Source organism: Bubalus kerabau, chromosome 8, assembly GCF_029407905.1.
Source record: "Bubalus kerabau isolate K-KA32 ecotype Philippines breed swamp buffalo chromosome 8, PCC_UOA_SB_1v2, whole genome shotgun sequence".
Classification (NCBI taxonomy): Eukaryota; Metazoa; Chordata; class Mammalia; order Artiodactyla; family Bovidae; genus Bubalus; species Bubalus kerabau.
The window spans coordinates 25256512-25281028 of record NC_073631.1 but is presented as its reverse complement, the minus strand read 5'-3'; the positions used below and the strand labels follow the sequence as shown (position 1 = coordinate 25281028).

General features: G+C 36.5%; 1 protein-coding gene across 1 annotated transcript in view; it reads left to right on the top strand.

Moving 5' to 3' along the window:
* The window catches only part of DGKB (diacylglycerol kinase beta), a 1145939-nt gene extending 1123808 nt beyond the window's left edge, over window positions 1-22131 (top strand). The window contains exon 33 of the mRNA XM_055589891.1: window positions 20638-22131. Within this exon, the coding sequence (XP_055445866.1) occupies window positions 20638-20745 (108 nt within the window). The 3' untranslated portion in view covers window positions 20746-22131. The remainder of the gene's footprint in view (window positions 1-20637) is intronic.
* The last annotated feature ends 2386 nt before the right edge of the window (window positions 22132-24517 follow it).

Sequence of the window (24517 nt, the reverse complement as noted above, 5' to 3'; positions counted from 1 at the left end):
TTATTTGTGGAACTGTTTCTTTATTACTAAAACCAGCTGCCTACAAATTATGACAGTACTGGAGGGTTGTTGAAAATTAGTTTGTATCTCATTTGTCAACACTAAAAAAGTATTATTTTCTAGTGTTTATTAGTTTTGTTATAACCAATAATACACATGGATTTTCTTCTTTTTCAGTGTTTAGACTAACTTCCTTGTTATTCTGAGTCATACAGGGAGAGAAAATAGTTAAACTCATGGTATTTTGTGTTGGGATAGTATTTGACATCTTTTTGAGATTTAGCCAAGGTGTTAATAGAAAATATAGCAGTGATTTTTACTGTTTTCCTATAATCATTTACAGATAAACTCATATTGGAAAAGATATCACTTCACCATAATATTTAGCATCTTTAGTAATTATATAAAAGGAAAATTATATTAAAAGTCACACAGAATAGAGTAGTTCATGAAAATGCAGATTGCCTAACTCTTGAATCTCCCAAGACCCTTGCATTGTCTATTAAATTGAAATAATATTAAATAATAGTTAATGCATCAGGTTGACTTCCTGGGAAGTCTTATTTTGAAAATTTGATAAGAAAATTACTTTCTCATTACAAGTTACACAGCTATTGTAACATGACACTTGCTGCCTTAGCAGATACACCATTTTTAAGGAATCTTAAGTTGTTCTAATGGGCTTACTTTAGAAAAGGGAAAAAGTAGACAAGATAATGTATATTTTTGGTGCTAAAAGGAAAGAGGTAACCCATAAATTATCAGTAGGAAAATTGTTAATGGGTGGATGTACATCTGAAAATTACTATTTACTTAATATTTAAACATAAAATAAGAATGAATCTTAAGATTCTTCATTTGTTATGGGTATAAATCTTGGTATTTTGAGGAAAAGAAAATTAGCTATTAATAACAGTCTTCTGTCATCTTGAGACATAGTTGTATAATCAGATGGCTGTTCTTGTGGGTATACTTTTTAAGGTATGAGTGGTAGTAAGACTCCAAAAGCAGTTAAATAAAACATAAACTAAAAGCATCCTTTTACCTAAGACTTCATTGGTAAATGCTCTTGCATAGATTTACATTTCTAAGCCTCTTTTCCCCCCAAAGACTGGCATGTTAGTGTTTAGTGGCATTATTTTGTGTGTTCCCCTGTTACTTATGCATTAATTAGTTTTGTTTACCTGTGCATAATTTTTCCCTAATTTCACAACAGTTGTTGTTTTTGTAATTGACAATGCAATTTACTGCATGTATGCTTTCTGGCCTGCAAACAAAATGTTAAGGTGTAGAGCACCAACCTCTTCATCTTAGATTGGTTAAAAAAAAAAAAAAAAGGATTGGTTGTGACTAATTTCCAATTAATTTGCAGTGGTTACAGGGAACAAAACAATTGCACCTACTAATTAAAATTTAAAATATTCCAAAGTGTCATCTTTAGGTGTCTGTGGAATATATAATTTCCATTTTGGTTCATTGCTGGATCTGTAACATCCGTGAGCTTGACAGCTCTATTAATTTAAAGTCTCAGTAATACCTATTAGTACAAAACATGAAAAAACTACCATTAATCATTTATTTTAATTTTGCAGCTCTGTCATTTTCTCAGTATGTTTTAAAATTATGATGACACCATAATGTGCACAAATCGACCTGGGTGAAGGGAAAACAGATCGCTCTACTTAGGAGAGATACTGAAGTACATTGTTAGAGCTTAATTGATGCCAAACTGATTAGATTTGCTTGCATTTTGCACAAAATTATTTTAAACATATTTAAGCACGTTTAAATATTTTAAACATATTTAAATATTTTAAACATTTTCTTCCTGAATTGTATTTTAAAAATTATCCCAAACAAGTTATGTTTACAATTAGACTTATCCCTTTTTATAGTTCTTTAATACATTCTATTTAAATATTGTGAAATAAACCCACATTGTTCTTTTATTTTTCATTTTGAAACCTGAATTAATCTACACCATTTCAATTCAGAAAAGTTCATTTCCACTTAGCTTGAAGATAATAGTATCTTTCATAGATATGTTCTTGGATAGGAACTCCAAACCCAAAGTGGACACAATGTCCAAAGACATGAAAGGGCAGAAATTGAGATAAGAAATATATATGTATATAATACCTTATGCATTTTTATTGATGTGATCTGGGACTGTTGAACATGCTAAAAGTGATGAAATTATATGCACTCAACAGAATTTTGTCATTAGTTTTCTAAAGGACCAGTAGATATTTATATTTAAATCTGGTTCAAAATTAAATATATTTCTGTAGAATGGGTAAAGTTAGTAAGTCTCTTAATTGATGGGCATTGTTGTACCAATAGATAAGTTTGATTTTTTTCTTTCCAGAGCAGTCAGAGGTCTCTTTTTTGGATACAAACTATAGATTCATTAGGCCTGAACCTGATCTTTCTCCCTTGTGAAAGACTTCTAGTTCTTCATTTCTTCTGATTTTGTGCATTAAAAATTAAAAACTATGGCTAACATATTCTAAACTTTCCTCAAAATGTAACATACAGTATTGCTAAAAGTTTTCAAGAGTAAACCTTCTTTATCCATGAACAGAGCACAGTATTTCATAGAAATAGTCCCAAGATGGGTTACTAATTTCAAATAAAAATTTTAAATAAAAACTTAATAAAATACACTGAATAAAATTTAATCATTTATTGTTTTTATTTCCTTGAATAGTCAGAACACAGTTGCACATGTCTTATTTGAGGAGATTTTTTAAAAAGAGAGGATTTTAAAATATTACAGACATACCTAGGAGAAATCGCAGGTTACCCTACTACTACAATAAAGCAAATACAATAAGTCACATGAATTTTTTTTTTTTTTGGTTTCCTAGTGCTTGTATGTTATGTTTACTGTGTACTGTAGTCTATTAAATGTATGATAACACTTTTCTAAAATAGAAAGTGTAAACCTAAATTAAAAAAAAAACACTTTTAGTTGATCCTTCAGTGAGTCATAATCTTTTTGCTAGAGGAGGGTCTTACCTGGGTGTTGACATGTGCTAACTGATCAGGGTGGTGGTTGCTGAAGATTGGGTGGTTGTAGCAGTTTCTTAAATAAGACAACAATGAAGTTTGCTGCATCGATTCTTCCTTTCCCCAGTCAATTCCTCTGCAGCATCAGTGCTATTTGACAGCATTTTACCTACAAGAGAACTTGTTTCAAAACTGGGGTCAGTCCTCTCAAGTCCTCCCACTGTTTGTCAACTAAATTTATATAATCTTCTGAGTTCTTTGTTGTCATTTCAACACTCTTTACACAATATCCACCAGGAGTAGATTCCATCTCAAGAAACTACTATTTTTGCCCATCCACAAGAAGCACCTCCTCATGTGTGGAATTTTTATCATGAGATTACAGCAATTCAGTCGTATCTTCAGGTTCCACTTCTAATTCTTGTTCTCTTGTTATTTTCACCACATCTATAGTTACTTCCTCCACTGATGTCTTGAACCCTTAAAGTCATATATGAGGGTTGGATCAACTTCTTTCAGACTCCTGCAGTGTTGATATTTTGACCTCTTCCCGTGAATCAAGAATGTTCTTAACGATGTCTAGAATGGTAAATCCTTCCCAGAAGGTTTTCTGTTTACTTCACCTAGATCCATCAGAGGAATCACTATGTGTGGCAGCTATAACCTAACAAAATGTGTTTCTTAAATAAAGTCAAAATTAATTCTTGATCCATGGACTGTAGAGTGAATATTGTGTTGGCAGGCAAGAAAACAACACTAATCTCATTGTATATCTCCATCAGAGCTCTTCAATGACCAGGTGCATTGGCAATGATATTTTGAAAGGAATCTTTTTTCTGAGCACTCCATCTCAACAATGGGCTTAAAATATTCATAAACCATGTTATAAACAGATGTGCTATCATTTAGGCTTTGTTCTTTCATTTATATAGCACAGGAGGAGTAGATTTGGCATAATTCTTAAGCATCCTAGGATTTTCAGAATGGTAAATGAGCACTGGCTTCAACTTAAAATCACCACCTGAATTAGCCTCTAACAAGAGAGTCAGCCTGTCCTTTAAAGTTTTGAAGCCAAGCATTGACTTCTCCTCTCTAGCTATGAGTACTGACCCCTGGTGGCTCAGTGCTAATCTGCTTGTAATTCAGGAGACCTGGGTTCAACCCCTGGGTTGGGAAGATCCCCTGGAGAAGGGAATGGCAACCCACTCCAGTGTTCTTGCCAGGGAAATCCCATGGAGCTTGGTGGACTACAGTCCATGGGGTTACAAAGAGTTGGACACAATGGACGTGAGTCTGAGTGAACTCCGGGAGTTGGTGATAGAATCGTGCTGTGATTCATGGAGTCGCAGAGTCGGACATGACTGAGCGACTGAACTGAACTGAGCTACTAACATTTTCACTTTCTCTAGCTGACATCTTCTTCCCATATAAGGCTGTTTTGTCTGCATTGAAAATCTATTGTTTCATGTTGCCACCTTAACTAATTGTCTTAGCTAGATCTTCTGGATAGTTTGCTGTAGCTTCTACATCAGCACTTTCTGCTTCACCTCATACTGTTTTGTAATGGAGATGACTTCTTTCATTAAACCTCCTGAACTAAGCTGCGTTAGCTTCAAACTTTTAAAGTTTCCTCATCTCCCTCAGCCTCCATAGAACTGTGGAGAGTTAGGGCCTTGCTCTTTATCAGACTTTGGCCTAAGGGAATGTTATGGCTGATTCAGCCTTCTGTCAAACCAGGGAACCTTCTCCATCTCAACATAAGGCTGTTTTGCATTCTTATCATTCTTGTGTTGACTGGGGTAGCACTTTTGGTTTCCTTCAAGAACTTTTTCTTTGCAATCACAACAACTGTTTGACAGAGGCCTAGCTTTTGGCTTGACTCAGCTTTTGACATGCCTTCCTCACTCACCTTAATCATTTCTAGATTTTGATTTAAAGTGAGAGATGTATGACTCTTCCTTTCATTTGAACATTTTGAGGCCATTGTAGGGTTATTATTTGGCCAAATTTCAATATTGTAGTGCTCAGGGAATAGGGAGGCATGAAATGTGGGAGAGAGATGGAGGAATGACCAGTCACTGGAGAGTTAAAACACACAAAATTTATCTATTAAGGTTGCCATCTTATATGGGTACAGTTCATGGTGCCCTACAGCAATTACAATAATAACATCAAAGATTACCTAGCACAGATCATCACAACAAATAGAATAATAATGAGAAAGTTGGAAACATTGTGATAATTGCCAAAATGTGACACAGATACATGAAATGAATGAAGACTGTTGGGAAATTGCGTGAATTGTGTGCATTGACTTGCTTGATGTGAGGTTGTCACAAGTTTACAGTTTGTATTAAAAAAAATACCTAATATCTGCAAAGCACAACAAAATGAAGTGCAGGAAGTATGCCTGTACATTGCTTTATCCATGTGACAATTTGCTATGTGAAAAGACCACAGAAAAGAGGATACATAAAATATTATTCATGAAAAGTAGAATCTCAAATTGTGAATATTGTTAATATTCTCCAGTTGCAGTCAAGGAGAAATATTTTATTGTTTTGTTCTTTTTTAAAATTTTTGCTTTTTTCCAATATGATCAAATATTTGGAGAGACCCTTGAAAAAGAAAAATAGTTTCTAGGTTAAGTTGTGATATCATTTTTCTGCAAAGACATGAAAATTATAAAAACTTACTTTTTTTAATGTCATTGACCTTCCTGGCTACCAGCTTATAATAATGAAATAAAATGAAAACCAAATTTATATCTTAAAAGAGATTTCAAACCCAGGTATGAATATTTCCTCTGCTGTTTGGACAAATAGCCCATCACTTTCAGGAGAAAGTTTCTCTTTTCTTATTGCCATACCTATTTAAAATTCCTGTGAATTTAATCAGCAAGTAAACCTCTCAAACCCATTCTTTTAGAGATTTTATTGTAAATCTCCACAGTGATTTCTTTGAGGTTGATGTTAGATCAAAGACTTTGACATTAAACTTGGAAATTACTATCATTCCAGAAAATAATGGCTGGAATCATAAAGAAGCTGGCACAGGGATTTTAGAAAATTGTTATGTTTCATTGCTTTGCTTTTTGGCAGTTATGGACCTGAAAAATTTAGCATGCTCTTTATTCCCACTGTCATATGGCTCAGCTACACGCATGAATTCAAAATGGTTTCCATTATTGGAAAGAGACACTCTTATTCCAGAATCAAGCTAGGTAACTTTTAATGTTCCAGATAATTGCTAAATTAAGCTCTCTCTGCAGATATTTTATGGCATTTATTTTGCTCTGAAAACCCCATTCATTTTTAAGGTAGCTGAATAAATCCAGTGATAATAAATTCTTAAAGAGATGAATCAGGAAAAGAAAATTTTGGCTAAATGCAGGGGGAATATTTAAAAAGGAAAATCCTACCTTCTGAGATAATTTCTAAGAAGCACAATATTATTAAGCCCACCCTGGTGCAAAGCAATAAAGAGATTAAACACTGAAGCCAAATTTGATCAGTTGATCTGTTACTAAAATTGGGAAAGCTAGTATATATTCTAATTCAGAATTTTCACAGAATAAATTATGAATGGTGGCACTCAGTATAGCAAAGAGATGCCATATGAGACTATTTCCACTTTTATTCATCTTTTAGCTTGTTGTTGTTTAGTCACTAAATCGTGTCTGACTGTGACCCCGTGGACTGTAGCCTGCCAGGTTTCTCTGCCCATAGAATTTCCCAGTTAAGAATACTGGAGTGGGTTACTGTTTCTTTCTCCAGGGGATCTTCCTGACCCAGGGATTGAACCCGTGTCTCTTGCATTGGCAATTGGATTCTTTGAGCCACCTGTCAAGCAGTCTTTTAGATATTGACCCATTAAGTCATAATCTTAAATTAATGTTCATTATTTGACTGTAATTGCATCAAGGGTCAACAAGTTTAATCTTTGGGCCAGATCTACCCAGTCACCTGTTTTTGCATAGTCTCAAAGAGTTAAGAATATTTTTTAATATTTTTAAATGGTTGAAAAATCCAAAAGAATAATAATAGTTTATAATGTTAAAAGTATATGAAATGCAGATTTTAGTTTTCATACATAAAGTTTGACTAGAACATAGTCACATCCATTTGTTTACATTTAGTCTGTGGCTACTTTTGTGCACAATAGCAGAGTTGTTACAGAGACTTCATAGACCACAAAGCCTAGAGTGTTTACCATCTAGCCCTTTACAGAAAATATTTGCCAACCCCTAAATTGCATAAGCATCTTACGGTTATGTAACTCTCAAACATGATTTCTAGATTTAGAATTAGTATTAATTTAGTAGCTTACATAACTTACATGCAAATCATTGTGACAATGGAGGCATGCCTAGCCCAGATACATGTAATTTGAATGTCTCACCTTCATTAATAGAAAATGAGCAGGCCATATTGAAGACAGATTTGAAATGTTTGCATGATCATACTTCTTTCTAGTTTTTTCTCCTAACTCCCAGGTTACTTGTCCTCATATTCTTTCATAGTATATAATTTCCTGCTTCACTGTTATATGTCCATGTTCCCCCATTATGTAATATAATGTCTGATATTCACATTTGAAACACACATCTGTCTTTTAGTCATGTCTTTCCAATGGATAATGTTATTTACAGCATCATTACATCCAAATCTGTCTCAAGAGCCATTCTCCCTTCTGAACACCAGATCTACATATCCCAAAGACACTGAGCATCTCCTCTAGAATATCACACTCTATAGGAGTTCACCAACTTACTGGCTCTCACTCATGCCAAAAAATACATCTCTTTCTGTGAAAAAGCATCACCACACACACAACAAGCAAAGGTAAAAGCATGAAAGTCATACTAGAACCTTTCTCTTTTTGATTACTCCCTGCATCCATCATACCCTGCAACGTGTGCCTCCTTGGTATCTCTCAGATCTGCCCTCTATTCTGTCCCCATTGCCAATGCTGCAACTAAAATCCACTTTCCTTCTTTTCTAGATTATTTTATTCACCTCCCATCTGAGCTCCCTGTTTCTGGTATGATATGCAGCCCCTAAGCCATGCTTCAGAGTGTCACTGCTAAGACTCAGTTTAATTATGTCCTGTCCTTCTCCCATGATCTGAAGGACATTATTTTGTGCTCCCATTGCACTCTGAGAATATCTCCATAGCATATTGTGTGTCACATCCTGCTGCTGCATATGTTACCATCAGTTGACTCTGTGCACCTCAATGATATTTTAAACAGTATCTGTTCAACTTGGAACCCCCATCACTATACTGAAAAAAGCTAGACCTAGTAGATGAACAATCAAGCTAATTAAAATTGAGTTAAATTAGGTTATTTGGTTCCACTGACATTAGCTTTCAGCAATATGTTTGGGGGATGAGTGTAAGAAGGTGATGGACATGCATTTATTCAGTCAGTCAACAGATTCCTACTGGTCTTACCCCCTTAGAAAGAGAAGCAAGTGACTAACAGACCAAGGCTTCTCAAAGGTGAATGCGTGTGTGAATTACATGGGAATCTTATTATAAAGTGGAATCTGATTCAGGCTTGGGGTGGGACTGCTGCTGCTGCTGCTGCTGCTAAGTCACTTCAGTCGTGTTCGACTCTGTGCGACCCCATAGACGGCAGCCCACCAGGCTCTGCCGTCCCTGGGATTCTCCAGGCAAGAACACTGGAGTGGGTTGCCATTGCCTTCTCCGTTGTGTGAAAGTGAAAAGTGAAAGTGAAGTTGCTCAGTCGCGTCCAACTTGTAGCGACCCCATGAACTGCAGCCTACCAGGCTCCTCCATCCACGGGATTTTCTAGGCAAGAGTACTGGAGTGGCTTGCCATTGCCTTCTCCGTGGGGTGGGACTAGGAGACTGCATTTCTCACAATGCTGTCAGTGTTCCTGGTTTGTGGACCACATTTGGAGAACCAAAACACTAGAGAGAAAAACAGTTTCTTGCCGAAGGATTTTTATTGTTAAATACATGTACCAAAATTATATGTATACATTGAAAAGAACAAAATGTATGGAATTTCAAGGAAAATGACTAGCTTCTGTCCCATCATTTGCGTCACCAGATCCATTCTTTGATTCTTTGGCTGTGTCTTCTGATTGAGGCTTCCCCAGTGGCTCAGACAGTAAATCTGCCTACAGTGCAGGAGACCAGGGTGTGATCCGTGTGTCGGGAAGATGCCCTAGAGAAGGGTATGGCAACCCACTCCAGTAGTCTTGCCTGGAGAATCTAATGGACAGAGGAGCCTGGCAGGCTGCAGTTCATGGGGGTGACAAAGAGTTAGAACAACTGAGTGATTAACACTTTTTTCACTCAATCTGCTTTGCTATAGTTTTGTTTTTTTTTGTTTGTTTGTTTGGTTGTTTGTTTTTTTACTTAATAGTTTTAGGTATATTCTGCTTAGTTTATGCTTTACAAAAGTGGTTTGTAACATCACTCCATTTAAATCTTGCTATTAGTTAGTATCTGCTGGGTGATTTTTATGTGCCAGATAATGTTCTAAGCATTTTGTATGCATTGATTCATTTACTCCTTACAAGCAACCAATGAAATAGGTACTATCTCTGTGGTATAGATAGTGAAAACGAATTAGTCATTTGCCCAAAGTCTCCACATAGGAAGTGAGGATCCTGTCACTCTGATTTTTTAACCAGCATTCTAGTCTGCTTCTGAAAAAAGAATATTTGAATCCATATAAAACAGAATGATTGAGATTATGAAAATGTCATCAACTATAGAACCAAGTTACTGACACACAATTACATTTTCTTTCCTACAGAGCTTTTATCATCTCTTTTCCTTTCTTTGTAAAGCCATCATTATAATAATTCTCATTTCTTAAACACTGCACCATATCAATTAATCTATTATCCCCACTCCCTTCTTTATATGGCAGAAGCCCTTCCCTGCAGGTTTCTTCCTGAGTTTCTTGCAGATCAGGGTCTCAGTTGGATCCTCTTTTTGTTGCCATTGTTGTTTTCAATAAACTTATATTTTAGAGCACTTTGAGGTTCACAGTAAAACTAAGCGGAAGGTACAGAGATTTCCCATATAGCTCTCACCCCCCACACACGCATGGCCTCCCCACTGACAGAATTACCCCACAAATGGTACTTTTGATAGAATCGGTAAACTTCCATAGACACATCATGTTCACTCAAAGTCCATAGTTTGCACTGGGTCCACTCAATGTTGTTCATTCCATGGGCTTGGGCAAGTGTATAAGGTCTTTACAATAATAATATACCTATTATTATAACATCATAAGGAATGTCACTGTCATGAAAATTCTCTGTGCTTCATTTATTCATCCCTCTCTCCCATAACCCATGGCCCACTGATCTTTTCACTGTCTCCATAGTTTTACCTTCTCCAGAGTGTCGTATAATTGGAATCTTACTGGATATAGCCTTCTCAGATTGATTTCACTCACTTAATAATGTGCATTTAAGTTTCCTTCATGTGTGTTCATGGCTAGATAGCTCATTTCTTTTTAGCACTGAATAATATTCCTTTCACTTCATGGGAAATAGATGGGGAAATAGTGGAAACAGTGTCAGACTATTTTGGGGGCTCCAAAATCACTGTAGATGGTGACTGCAGCCATGAAATTAAAAGACGCTTACTCCTTGGAAGGAAAGTTATGACCAACCTAGATAGCATATTCAAAAGCAGAGACATTGCTTTGCCAACAAAGGTCCGTCTAGCCATGGCTATGGTTTTTCCAGTGGTCGTGTATGGATGTGAGAGTTGGACTGTGAAGAAAGCTGAGTGCCGAAGAATTGATGCTTTTGAACTGTGGTGTTGGAGAAGACTCTTGAGAGTCCCTTGGACTGCAAGGAGATCCAACCAGTCCATTCTAAAGCTCAGTCCTGGATGTTCTTTGGAAGGACTGATGCTAAAGCTAAAACTCCAATACTTTGGTCACCTCATGTGAAGAGTTGACTCATTGGAAAAGACTCTGATGCTGGGAGGGATTGGGGGCAGGAGGAGAAGGGGACGACAGAGGATGAGATGGCTGGATGGCATCACCGACTCAATGGACATGAGTTTGGGTGAACTCCGGGAGTTGGTGATGGACAGGGAGGCCTGGTGTGCTGCAATTCATGGGGTCACAAAGAGTTGGACACGACTGAGAGACTGAACTGAGCTGAACTGAATATTCCTTTGGGCTTCCCGGATGGCCCTAGTGATGAGAATGGGCCTGCCAATGCAGGAGTCATAAGAGACATGGATCCAATCCCTGGGTCATGAAAATCTGCTGGAGGATGGCACAGCAAGCCACTGCAGTATTCTTGCCTGGAGAATCCCATGGACAGAGGACCCCGGTGGGCTACAGTTCATAGGGTCGACAAAGTCGAACACAACTGAAGCAGCTTAGCATGCGCGCACACACAGTATTCCTTTGTCTTGATTGATGTACCACAATTTATTTATCCATTCACCTACTGAAGGACCTCTTGGTTGTTTCCAAGTTTTGGAAATTATAAAAAAAAGCTGCTGTAAACATTTGTGTACAGGTTTTTATGTAGACATAAGTTTCCAACTTTTTTGTATATATTCCATGAGTGCAAACACTGGATCATATGATGAGTATATTTAGTTTTATAAGAAACCTCCAAACTGTCTTCCAAAGTACCATTTTGCCCTCCCAGTACCTATGTATGGGAGTTCTTGTTGCTCCACACCCTCACCAACTCTTGGTGTTGTCCATTTGATCCTCTGTTTTTTGAATCTCTTTCTTAGCTCATACATCTGTTTTGCTGGAGAACACCCTCAAATATGTTTTAAAGGGCATATAAAGGGCAAGCTCTCTAGATCTTTCTATGACTGAAAATATATTCATTGTACCCTTGCATTTAATCAATATACCAACCACATTGAGAAATCTAAGATAGAATTAACTTTTCCTCTGAGGTTTAAAGGCGTTTCTCTGTTTTCTTCTACCATTAATGTTTTTGAGAAGCCTGATGCCATGCTGATTTTCATGTTCCTGTAAGTGACCCGTTTTTCCTCTCAGAAGGCATTTGTTGTTGTTGTTGTTGTTCAGTCGCTAAGTCATGTCCAACTCTTTGTGAGCCCATGGACTGCAGTGTGCCAGGCTTCCCTGTCCTTTACTGTCTTCGAGTTTGCTCAAACTCATGTCCATTGAGTTGGTGATGCCATCCAACCATCTCATCCTCTGTCACCCTCTTCTCCTTCTGCCTCCAACAGTTCCTAGCATCAGAGTCTTTTCCAGTGAATCAGCCCTTCACATCAAGTGGCCAAAGTATTGGAACTTCAGCTTCAGAGGGCATTTAGAATCTTCTTTATGTCATTGTGCTTTGAAATTTCAAAATAATGTGTGATTTGAGCTGGGCAGGGCAGGGATCAAAGTTTGCTGGAAGGTTCTCAAGAGCAGTACTTGGCACAAAGATACAGAAGTGGAAATCAACAAGGAGTGCTTGGAAGATTTGAGAATCAGCTTTCAAACACAGCCCTTCCATTAACCCTTGCATGCCCCTTGAGTGGGGCATTTCATGTTACAGAACATAAGTTTTTGTCCTGTATTATAAAATAAAGGTGTTGACACCTACCTCCTTAGGGCTGTTGGGAGGGTATATTTAGATAATATATAAGTAAAGTTATGAAAAAAATATTCTTTTGGTATTAGGTATGAGAATTCCTTGAAGATAGAATAGATCCATCTTCATTCTAATCTTCTTAGGATGCTTTGATAAGTAGTTGGTTTGGTGGATGTGGCATACAGAGACTGGGTGTTAAGCATGGTGTTCCTATAACATGAGGAAGAAAAATAATACTCTTCACAGCAAAGAGAAGGTAGGAATATTCAAAGCTGAAAAACAAGGAGCTAGGAAAGAAAATATCAATGAGCTGGGCCAAATTATGCCTGGAGGATGAATCCAGGAAGACCTTCCTCTCTTCCTCAGTTTTAGTTGAACTAAAGTCAGCTAAATTTGGAAAACTCAGCAGTGGCCACAGGACTGGAAGAGGTCGGTTTTCATTCCAATCCCAAAGAAGGGAAATGCCAAAGAATGTTCAAACTGCCACACAATGGCACTCATTTCACATGCTCAACTTTACATTTCACATGATAATGCTCAAAATCCTAGACTTCAGCAGTATGTGAACTGAGAAATTCCAGATATACAAGCTGGATTTAGAAAAGGCAAAGGAACCAGATATCAAATTGCCAACATGCGTTGAATCATAGAAAAAGCAAGGGAATTCCAGAAAACATCTACTTCTGCTTCATTGAATACACTAAAGCCTTTGACTGTGTGGACCACAACAAACTGTTGTAAATTCTTAAAGAGAAGGGAATACCAGACTACCTTACCTGCCTCCTGAGATATCTGTATGCAGGTCAAGAAGCAACTGTTAAAAGGAGACATGGAACAATGGACTGGTTCCAAATTGGGAAAGGAGTATGTCAAACCTGTATATTGTCACCCTGCTTATTTAACTTCCATGCAGTGTACATCATGTGAAATGCTGGGCTGTATGAAGCATAAGCTAGTATCAAGATGGCCAGGAGAAATATCAATAACCTCAGATATGCAGATAACACCACCCTAATGGCAGACAGTAACAAGGAACTAAAGAGCCTCTTAATGTAGATGAAAGAAGAGAGTGAAAATGCTGGCTTAAAACTCAACATTCAAAAAATGAAGATCATGGCATCCAGTCCCATCACATCATGGCAAATAGATGGGGAAACAATGGAAATAGTGACAAACTTAATTTTCTTGATCTCCAACATCACTGCAGATGGTGACTGCAACCATGAAATTAAAAGTCACTAGCTCCTTGGAAGAAAAGCTATGACTATTCTAGACAGGGTATTAAAAAGTAGAGACATCACATTGCTGACAAAGGTCTGTACAGTCAAAGCTATGGTTTTCCCAGTAGTCATGTATGGTTGTGAGAGCTGAACCAAAAAGAAGACCAAGTACTGAAAAATTGATGCTTTTGAACTGTGGTGCTGGAGAACACTCTTGAGAATCCCTTTAACAGCACAAAGATCAAACCAGTCAATCCTAAAGGAAATCAATCCTGAATATTCATTGGAAAGACAGATGTGGAAGCTCAAGCTCCAGTATTTTGGTCACCTGATGGGAAGAGCCAACTCATTGGAAAAGACCATGATGCTGGGAAAGATTGAGGGCAAAAGGAGAAGGGGGCAACAGAGGATGAGATGGTTGGATGGCATCACTGACTCAATGAACATGAATTTTAGCAAACTCTGGGAGATACTGAAGTATAGGGAAGCCTGGTGTGCTACAATCCATGGGGTCACAAAGAGTCAGACATGACTAAGCAACTGAACAAGAACAAAACAAAGTCTTTGGAGAGAACATAAATAGGTAGTGAACTAGACACTGTTCACCATGTACTGTAAGCTGTAAACCTCTCCTCTATCCCTTTTAGGACATAGGTTTTCAGTTCTATGTGCTTTGATAATAATACTTTTATGAGAGCAGACTTTTGTCAAGAGCAACTCAAAGAGAAGGATGAGACAGGTAGCATCTGAATATCATGTGTAAAGCACTTAGTGTAATAGTCTGCACACGCTTAGAGCCAAATCTTGTCATTATTATTGTTAATACTACAATGTAAGGTGGGACCACCTATCATACTATGTAACCCTGACAGTTCTACACAGACAAGAAAACTGTGCCTTGTAATCCTTCATCTGGTTTCTATATGTGCATTTTTACTTCGTATTAAAAACTTTTAAAACTGAAACCAACTATTTTCATGTTGCTGTTTTTAGAGGCGCTCAATCTTAATTTGACATGGGAAGATGGAAGAAGAAAGAGTCATGAGATTTTCATGCTGTTGCTTTCTAAAGGAATAGCTAAGTAGAAATGAAGAAATTATACAAAACATCATTCTAATTCTGACAATATTTATCTTAGCAATGCTCTTCTAGAAAAGGGAATGGATACCCACTCTAGTATTCTTGCCTAGAGAACTCCATGGACAGAAACACCTGGTGGGCTACAGTCCATGGGGTCACAAACGGTCAGACACGACTGAGCGACTAACATTTCACACTTCTACCTTTATACAGCCATTCCAGCTCCTAGGAGCCCCATGAACATTGCTTAGGATTGCCTACAGTTCTCTCTCAGTTACAAGGTCAGATTCCTTCCAAACAAAACAGTCAGGTTGCAAACTTTCCTTGCTTGTAGTTCAGTTCATTCATTCAGTCGTGTCCAACTCTTTGCGACCCCGTGAGTTGCAGCACGCCAGGCCACCCTGTCCATCACCAACTCCCGGAGTTTACACAAACTCACGTCCATCAAGTCGGTGATGCCATCCAGCCATCTCATCCTCTGTCATCCCCTTCTCCTCCTGCATCCAATCCCTCCCAGCATCAGAGTCTTTTCCAATGAGTCAATTCTTTGCATGAGGTGGCCAAAGTACTGGAGTTTCAGCTTTAGCATCATTCCTTCCAAAGAACACCCAGGACTGATCTCCTTTAGAATGGATTGATTGCATCTCCTTGCAGTCCAAGGGACTCTCAAGTCTTATCCAACACCACAGTTCAAAAGCATCAGTTCTTTGGTGCTCAGCTTACTTCACAGTCCAACTCTTACATCCATACATCACTACTGGAAAAACCATAGCCTTGACTAGATGGACCTTTGTTGGCAAAGTAATGACTCTGCTTTTGAATATGCTATCTAGGTTGGTCATAACTTTCCTTCCAAGAAGTAAGCGTCTTTTATTTTATTTTTTTAATTTTTTATTATTATTATTAGTTTTTTTTTTTTTACTTTACAATACTGTATTGGTTTTGCCATACATCAACATGAATCTGCCACAGGTAATGGCTGCAATCACCATCTGCCGTGATTTTGGAGCCCAAAAAAATAAAGTCTGACACTGTTTCCACTGTTTCCCCATTTATTTCCCATGAAGTGATGGGACTGGATGCCATGATCTTAGTTTTCTGAATGTTGAACTTTAAGCCAAGTTTTTCACTCTCCTCTTTCACTTTCATCAAGAGGCTTTTTAGTTCCTCTTCACTTTCTGCCATAAGGGTGGTGTCATCTGCATATCTGAGCTTATTGATATTTCTCCCAGCAATCTTGATTCTAGCTGGTGCTTCCAGCCCAGTGTTTCTCATGATGTCCTCTGCATAGAAGTTAATAAGCAGGGTGACAATATGCCGCCTTGACGTAGTCCTTTTCCTATTTGGAACCAGTCTGTTGTTCCATGTCCAGTTCTAACTGTTGCTTCCTGACCTGCATACAGATTTCTCAAGAGGCAAGTCAGGTGGTCTGGTATTCCCATCTCTTTCAGAATTTTCCACAGTTTATTGTGATCCACACAGTCAAAGGCTTTGGCATAGTCAATAAAACAAAAAATAGATGTTTTTCTGGAACTCTCTTGCTTTTTCAATGATCCAGCGGATATTGGCAATTAGATCTCTGGTTCATCTGCCTTTTCTAAAACCAGTTTGAACATCAGGAAGTTCGTGGTTCATGTATTGCTGAAGCCTGGCTTGGATAATTTTGAGCATTACTTTACTAGAGTGTGAGATGAGTGCAATTGTGCGATAGTTTGAGCATTCTTTCGCATTGCCTTGCATTGGAATGAAAACTGACCTTTTCCAGTCCTGTGGCCACTGCTGAGTTTTCCAAATTTGCTGGCATATTGAGTGCAGCACTTTCACAGAATCATCTTCCAGGATTTGAAATAGCTCAACTGGAATTCCATCACCTCCACTAGCTTTGTTCGTAGTGATGCTTTCTAAGGCCCACTTGACTTCACATTCCAGGACGTCTGGCTCTAGGTGAGTGATCACACCATCATGATTATCTTGGCTGTGAAGATCTTTTTTGTACAATTCTTCTGTGTATTCTTGCCACCTCTTCTTAATATCTTCTGCTTCTGTTAGGTCTATACCATTTCTGTCCTTTATCAAGCCCATCTTTGCATGAAATGTTCCCTTGGTATGTCCAATTTTCTTGACGAGATCTCTGGTCTTTCCCATTCTGTTGTTTTCCTCTATCTCTTTGCATTGATCGCTGAAGAAGGCTTTCTTATCTCTTCTTGCTATTCTTTGAAACTCTGCATTCAGATGCTTATATCTTTCCTTTTCTCCTTTGCATTTGGCTTCTCTTCTTTACACAGCTATTTGTAAGGCCTCCTCAGACAGCCATTTTTCTTTTTTGCATTTCTTTTCCATGGGGATGGTCTTGATCCCTGTCTCCTGAATAATGTCACAAACCTCCATCCATAGTTCATCAGTCACTCTATCTATCAGATCTAGTCCCTTAAATCTATTTCTCACTTCCACTGTATAATCATAAGGGATTTGATTTAGGTCATACCTGAGTGGTCTGCTGGTTTTCCCTACTTTCTTCAATTTAAGTCTGAATTTGGCAATAAGGAGTTCATGATCTGAGCCACAGTCAGCTCCCGGTCTTGTTTTTGCTGACTGTATAGAGCTTCTCCATCTTTGGCTGCAAAGAATATAATCAATCTGATTTTGTGTTGACCATCTGGTGATGTCCATGTGTAGAGTCTTCTGTGTTGTTGGAAGAGGGTGTTTGCTATAGTTGGTGCTCAATAAATATTAATGTATTCAGAAACAACTAAGAAGTAACTACCCAACTCTTAAAAAAATGGAAGCACTCAAAGAGATCCTAATGTTTGGTTCATGTTTTCAGACTGCAGAGATTTAATCTATTCTAATGTCTTTAGGGATATGTTACTCCTTTCTCAGTATTTTTTTCCTCATGGATAACAGGTTCTAAAAAATAGTAATAAAAATATAAGGGTGTGGAGTTGAAACAGGCATTTGAGTCATTATTGCATGCCTATTGAGACACCCTTAACCAGGGTCCCCCAACACGAGCCATCTGAACATAAGTAACACTTTAGTCCCTACAGCTTTCTGAAGCCTATACCTGGACTTTCTGTGATTATAAAACCGGCAGTTCAACCTGGTACTGGACTGGTATTATTCTCATCCTTATTGGAGTAGAGTTTGCTTCCACTCAAATATTCAAAGATCTAAGATTATTCGATGAGGCAATGTATGTAAAGAGCCTGGATACACAATAGAAATCTCATGAGTGCAGCTTTCTTCCATGGTATCTCCCTGAGAGGAAAACAGCCCGTTGTTTCTCATTTTTATAAAGAATGGACAAAAAGACAGATTTCAGTGTTTACAGAAATAATGTGAAAGAGTTGTGTGTGACCATAGAAGTGCTTAAACAACTAAGAGGACAGAGGATAGATGATTTTAAAAATAAGGCTGGCCATTATCCAGCTTAGAAACTAGAACTAGAACTTCAAAGTAGTCAGTAGCATGGATTAAGGGTCCTACTGTGTCAAGAGCACTTAGTGAGATATTGTGCTATTTTCAAAGGAATAGTAACGTGATTTCTTTTAAAAGAGATTGTTAATAAAAAGATAGCCATGATGAAACAAAATCTAAATAACCTAAAAATATTAATACAGAAGGCAAACAAAATCTCATACACAATAAGTTGTGGTATTTTGGTTCTACTTTGTTATAAATTGATGCTAATCGTTTTTAAGTGACTAGCATGATATACTTCTTTTCCTACAACAACCAATAGTTTGGTAATAATGATATTGTTTTCCAAAAGACCCTAGTAGTAACATACCCTCTAAAGGATTTAGTCTAATAACCGTGAATCAGAAATCTTCACTTTCTTACCATGGCTTCTTATATTCTGTTTGAATCTAAGATTATTATATAAGCAGCATGTGTTAACTGCATCCTCACATATTCATTTTTAAAGGACATTTTGTATGAACAGATTCATTTTTATATTCAGCATTAAAAAATAGTACCTTTCTGCTTAGCCTCATACTTTAGCATCTATAGCACTATCGAACATACTTGTTAAATTTCTGTTTCTTACTTGACTAGAATTGATTGAGGGTAGAGATTTGTGCTTTGTCTATTTGTTAAAGGCTCCTGGTACAGTGTCTGGAACATAGTAGGAGCTCAATACGTTTTATGAAATGAATGAATGATGGTATATTAGATACTCTAGAGGAGTACAAAAATCAGTGGTAAGAGGTACAGTGTAATCTAAGTGTGAATTATTAGGAGAGAAAATCTGGCTGAGATCTTTTTCAATCTACATAGATAGGTGCATTCTGACATCTTAAGTATCTGGCTATTGATTCCTCAGTTAATAAGATAACAAAAGTAAAATCAGATGAAATCAGATATCCAGAGAGTTTGAGGCTGGTTTAACCTGGTGGCCTTTTACAGGTGCAATTTATTTTTACAGCACAAAGAACACTGAATCTTCCCAGAATAACCTGATTCCAACAGAGTTAAATAAAGTTGCTCATTTATCCTGATTCTTGACATACTTCTGTCTTTCTAGACTGTCTAGAAAGATCTCTATTTCCCAAAGGCCTCAGTGTGAATTTTAATGATCCAGTCCATGTGACATCCTTTTTTTTTTTCATTGCTGTTAGTAAATGACAAGTGAAGGATATTCATTTTAACTTGAAAATGTCAGCTATGCACTTTAAGAGATATATTTTTGCAGCTTGTAATGAGGTGGTGTTTCTTTTTGAAAGAAATACTCATCTCTGATGCAAGTGCTGTGCAGGTGACAACTGATATTTAATAAGCGATGGTTCTTATATTAGTCGCAGTTCTCTAAAGAAAATGTCTCAGATTGCTTTTGAAAAACTCTTAGCGTCACTAGCCCAAAGGCATGATGTGACCTTTTTATTACATAATGAGAATCATTTATTATCTTACAATGTATCTTAAAGTCACAGACAAAATGCCACTTTGATAATTGCTTTCAATTAGCTTTGAGCATAGCATATATTCATAAAATGTCTTCTCTAATTTAGACTTGAATTAGAGAAAATTACAGACATAATCTACTTTAAGGTTGTCTCATTTAAGGTGATTCGTAGTTTTATTTCAAAGAAATCAAAAAGAAGAGCTTTAGAACAGTCTCTCAGAATGTTTTAAACAGGCTTTTCAATATTTGATTCTATTCTATTACCAATTAATTAACAAATTAGAAAGCTAGTTCATCATTTCTGACCTTTTATGCACGTTAGCTTTTGACTTTCATTCTTAATGATTGTTTTGAAATTAAGGCTTGCAGTTCGTGTTGAAAGAGAGAAACAATCTGATTAACAGGGTAAATAAGGCTTGCCTTGGTACCAAGTACATCTTGATGTGGGGCTCTAATTGAGATTCTGAGTACTATAATGGTGTATCCTTTCCTGTCTTAAATAAATAATACATAACTAATGGTCAATAAATTATACTAGATAATCATATGGCATGAATGAGGAATTTGGGGGTTTAATACGAGCCAGGTTAGAAATAGTATGATACTTAAAATGTAATTTCAATTAAGTTTGGTTTCTTGTTAGCACCCTGAGCATTGGTTTAAAATCATACCTTATCTTCCTTAAAAATATTTTTGCAATAATAGAAACTCTGAAACTACATTTTACTCTTGTGCTGTTTCAGTAACACAGGCAATGTGATTAACCTTAACAGAGATTCTCAGAAATTTGTATTGTACCCAAGGATTACTCCCTCCTCTTTCTCTCTTTTTTTCCCTAGATAAAAATTATACACAAGAACCAAGCCCCAATGCTGATGGGTCCTCCTCCCAAAACCGGGTTGTTCTGCTCCCTCGTCAAAAGAACCAGAAACCGAAGCAAGGAATAATCCTGTATCATTCCCCTGTTGGCACTGTAATGAGCATAACTGGGCCACGGAACACTTATGCTGGAAATCTCTGAACAAGTTCAAGTCTCCTGCTCATGTAAAATCATGGAATTGGTTTGACAGTTTTTGTGACTGAGTTAATGTAAAATTCAGCTAATAGGAAATGTATTGTCTCAGTTTTCATGGGCATCTTTGCATGAAGAAAGCGGAAGTTTACATGAAGTGATACTGCATATTTTTGTTGCATGCATTCCCATAGATTTTTATGTCTCCTATCCATTCCTTCACCAATTTCCATGTACTAACCTGTAAGAAAAGTCTGTACAATAACAACAAAAAAAGGAAATGTCACAGAAAATGTGATTCCAGTTATTAATAAGCACTACTTAATAATGCTTCAGTGATCATAATTGCAGATTGCTATACTTTTCCCTTTAAGAATCAAACAGCATATCAATGATCTTTGACCTATGACTTGAGGAGCAACTTTTAATTGAAAGGTTTTATTAAATAGTTGTCTATTTGCTGTATCTAAATAGTTTTCCTTTGACTTCTTGATGCTTCTGAGTGGAATTTATTAATATGCTTCTGAGTGGAATTTATTAATAAAATATCAGGTGTAAAATTTTCTTGTGCTGAGAAGTAGGAAGTGGTTTTATTTTGTTTAGTTTTGTTTTTAATCTACACATAAGTGAAATCATGTTACTTGGCAGTAAAGTGTGTTAATATGGCAAGCCTTATTCCCTTCTGCATGTGAATCGAGAAGAAAATTCTTAATCACAACAGTAACCAAATAGATGTTTGAAACTATGTGCCTAACTGTATTTCCCACCAAAGATTCAGAAAAAGATGCTTGAGAGAAATGGGTTATGCATAATTAATTAAGCATCATGAAGAAAATTTATGGTTCTAATGATTAATTTTGTGATGGCTAAAACTCTGGAAGAGAAGGGATTACCCATTAATTATGATTAAAAATCTCCTTTCACAGACAATAAGCTATGCAACACAATCAAAGCTCAATAGCTAATTTCTTGCTTTTTTGGTCATTTGTGAGTATAGGTGTCTATAATTTTGAATGGGTCAGCTAAGTACACTTGCGAAAGTAAATGATTGTATCATTTCCTTTCGAGTATAAATTGATCCCTGTAATAATATTGAGCTCTTTGAAGTCAATCATGCATGCAGTGGCATCCTCCCTTTTCAACTCCTGCACTCCTATCTCCATGACTTTTCAAATATTTATTTGGAAATAATGCCCTAGATTGTTATTAAAGTTTTTCATGGCATGGCTGAATTCTCTGATTGTTTGAAGAAATTATGGAATAGTATTTTTAAGTGTTTCATTTAAACCTATGATATAAAATTAAATGCTTGTTCTAAGCAGTTTGGGTATTGTTCATTCATATTGAGCTGCATCTCCTCGTTGCATGTTTTATGTTTTTAAACATGCCATAAGGAAAACAAGTGCTTGAAATGCATGATTTATTAGTTTCTCTCTCCATTCTGCATTAAAGTACTGATGATTTTCAGTTCTGTTTTTCTATTGATTCCTTCATCTTTGAATTACAGATAGCATTTAGTGATTCTTGAACATAATCCTGTACATGGACTTATGGATTTCAAATTAAATTGCTATAATTTTTGCTCTTTGATTGGAAGACTCAACTGAATGTTGTTATAGCAAATAACTACTCTCCAGCAATGTGCTATCCTGGAAGATTATGTCTAAAGCATTTTCTTTTAGTGTTTCAGGAACATTGGATGGTAAATATAAATCAACAAAAGTTTAATTGCTTTAAAAATAAAAGCTTTTGAGTAAATTAAGACATTATTTAGCATTCTCAGGAAAATTGTCGTTATAGTTGCAAATGCAGCACAGCAATCACTTGCCCTAGTATAATAAAAGTTATTTGGCAGAGCAGCGTCTAGACCAGAAGAAATCTCAAAGCAGTAACAAATGCATTACTGACATAATGTTACATAACACACACATTGATTTTTGTGTATCTATGGTTACAGGTAATAAATATTTTCACACAGACTGACAACATTTTCTGTAATGGGCCGGCAGGCTTTGTGTCTCTGAAGGCACAAATTATTTTGTGTTCAGGACAGCATACAATTATTTCCTGGCTACCTTTCATAGTTTGAAGGCAGCACCAGTTTGTGAATCAGTTTTAACAATCTGTGCACTGAAGAGCTATTGAATAGACAGTGAGATGAGAGAAATCAAGCAACCTGCTTAAGACCTCAATAGTTGAAATACTGGGCTGTAGCTTTCCTTCAATGTAGCTATGTAATTATCATTAGTAATAATTGTAGTTACATCTTCAGTCAGTGGGATTCATTGGTACCAATCATAAATGTTCAAACAGGAATCAAACTTTCCTCTCCCCAGCTCACTTTCCAAAGATACTGATGAGCTTGCCCTTCAAGAACACTACTCAAGTGGTTTGGAAAGTGATTTTTTAAAAACTAGTTTGATAGTTTTGAAATCAGAGAAGATACTCTCACCATTTTCTGACAGCTTCAAGTGAAGAATATGTATTTTAAGAAACATTCCAAACTGAAAGCCCTGTGGTACATAGAAATATTAAATACAGTTAGCTTTGTAAGGTGGAAACTTTTCTTATATGTGTGTGGGTGAACGTTTGCATTGTTGAGTCAATCTTTTCTAAATACAGTAGATACAGTTGTATAAAGTTTTAAATGGATGAAGCTCTTGAGTAAATATCATACTGGGATTTCTGGGTTCAGAGGAAAATGGGAAAAGAGATATGTACTTTGCTGAGTATTGCCATACACTGAGTAGATAAATAGAAATTCCAGAATAAAGCTGGATATCTATGCTGCTAACAGGAAAGAAGGTGTCTGTGTAGAATGGAGAATTTTTAAGGACATAAATGTATTCCTCTACTTATGTGTGTATACCATGTATATCTGATGCTGTTAAATTTATTGTGGAAGGAAAATATATCTGGTAGGAAGTAAAGAAAATAGAATTTTAAAAGAGTTTTTATTTTTAAACAGATTGTGTGATTATAGCCAGAATAAAGCAAAAGACTCAGATATTTAGTGTATTCTACTGCAGGGGGAAATTTAACTCCAGTGAGAATTATTGAATGAGATATATATGTTTTTTTTCACATTTTGTTCTTTTTTCCTTATTTAGGAGGATGGGAAACAGTTGTGCTTTTCATGGAAGAATCTGTTTTGAATCTCAGACTGTATTCTACTTGAATAAGACAAAACTTTCCAACAGCCCCATTCCTTTATGTGTCAGAAGTTTGTTTCTCATTGGTTATAAAAAGGAAAATGTTCCTTTCTTGGCACATATTAGCCCAAAGAGCTATTCAAATAGAGGACATATATTCTAAATGAAAATATTAAGCCCTTGTAATATATGTTGAGGATGTAAAATTTAAATAAATAAATAAACAAGCAAAAATTTGCCAAGGAGCTTTTATTTGGGGAAATGCAGAAATCACCCCTTAAGTCTCTCAATGAAAGTGCATTCTATTTAAATAAAGTTTGAATAAAATCACATTTAAAGGATTCTCTATATCCTTATTGTGTTTAAAAACATGGAATTCATTTCATTATACTATCTTATTTTCTCAGAAAGTGTTATTATATATAGTATTCTGCTTTTTGAAATAAAAATGTTAACACTCGATTATGTCATTCCTTTCCACCATTTTGCCCAACTTTTGTCCATAAATTAATTCTTCAAGCAGCTGACAATCTACCCCGGTGGATATCCACTGGG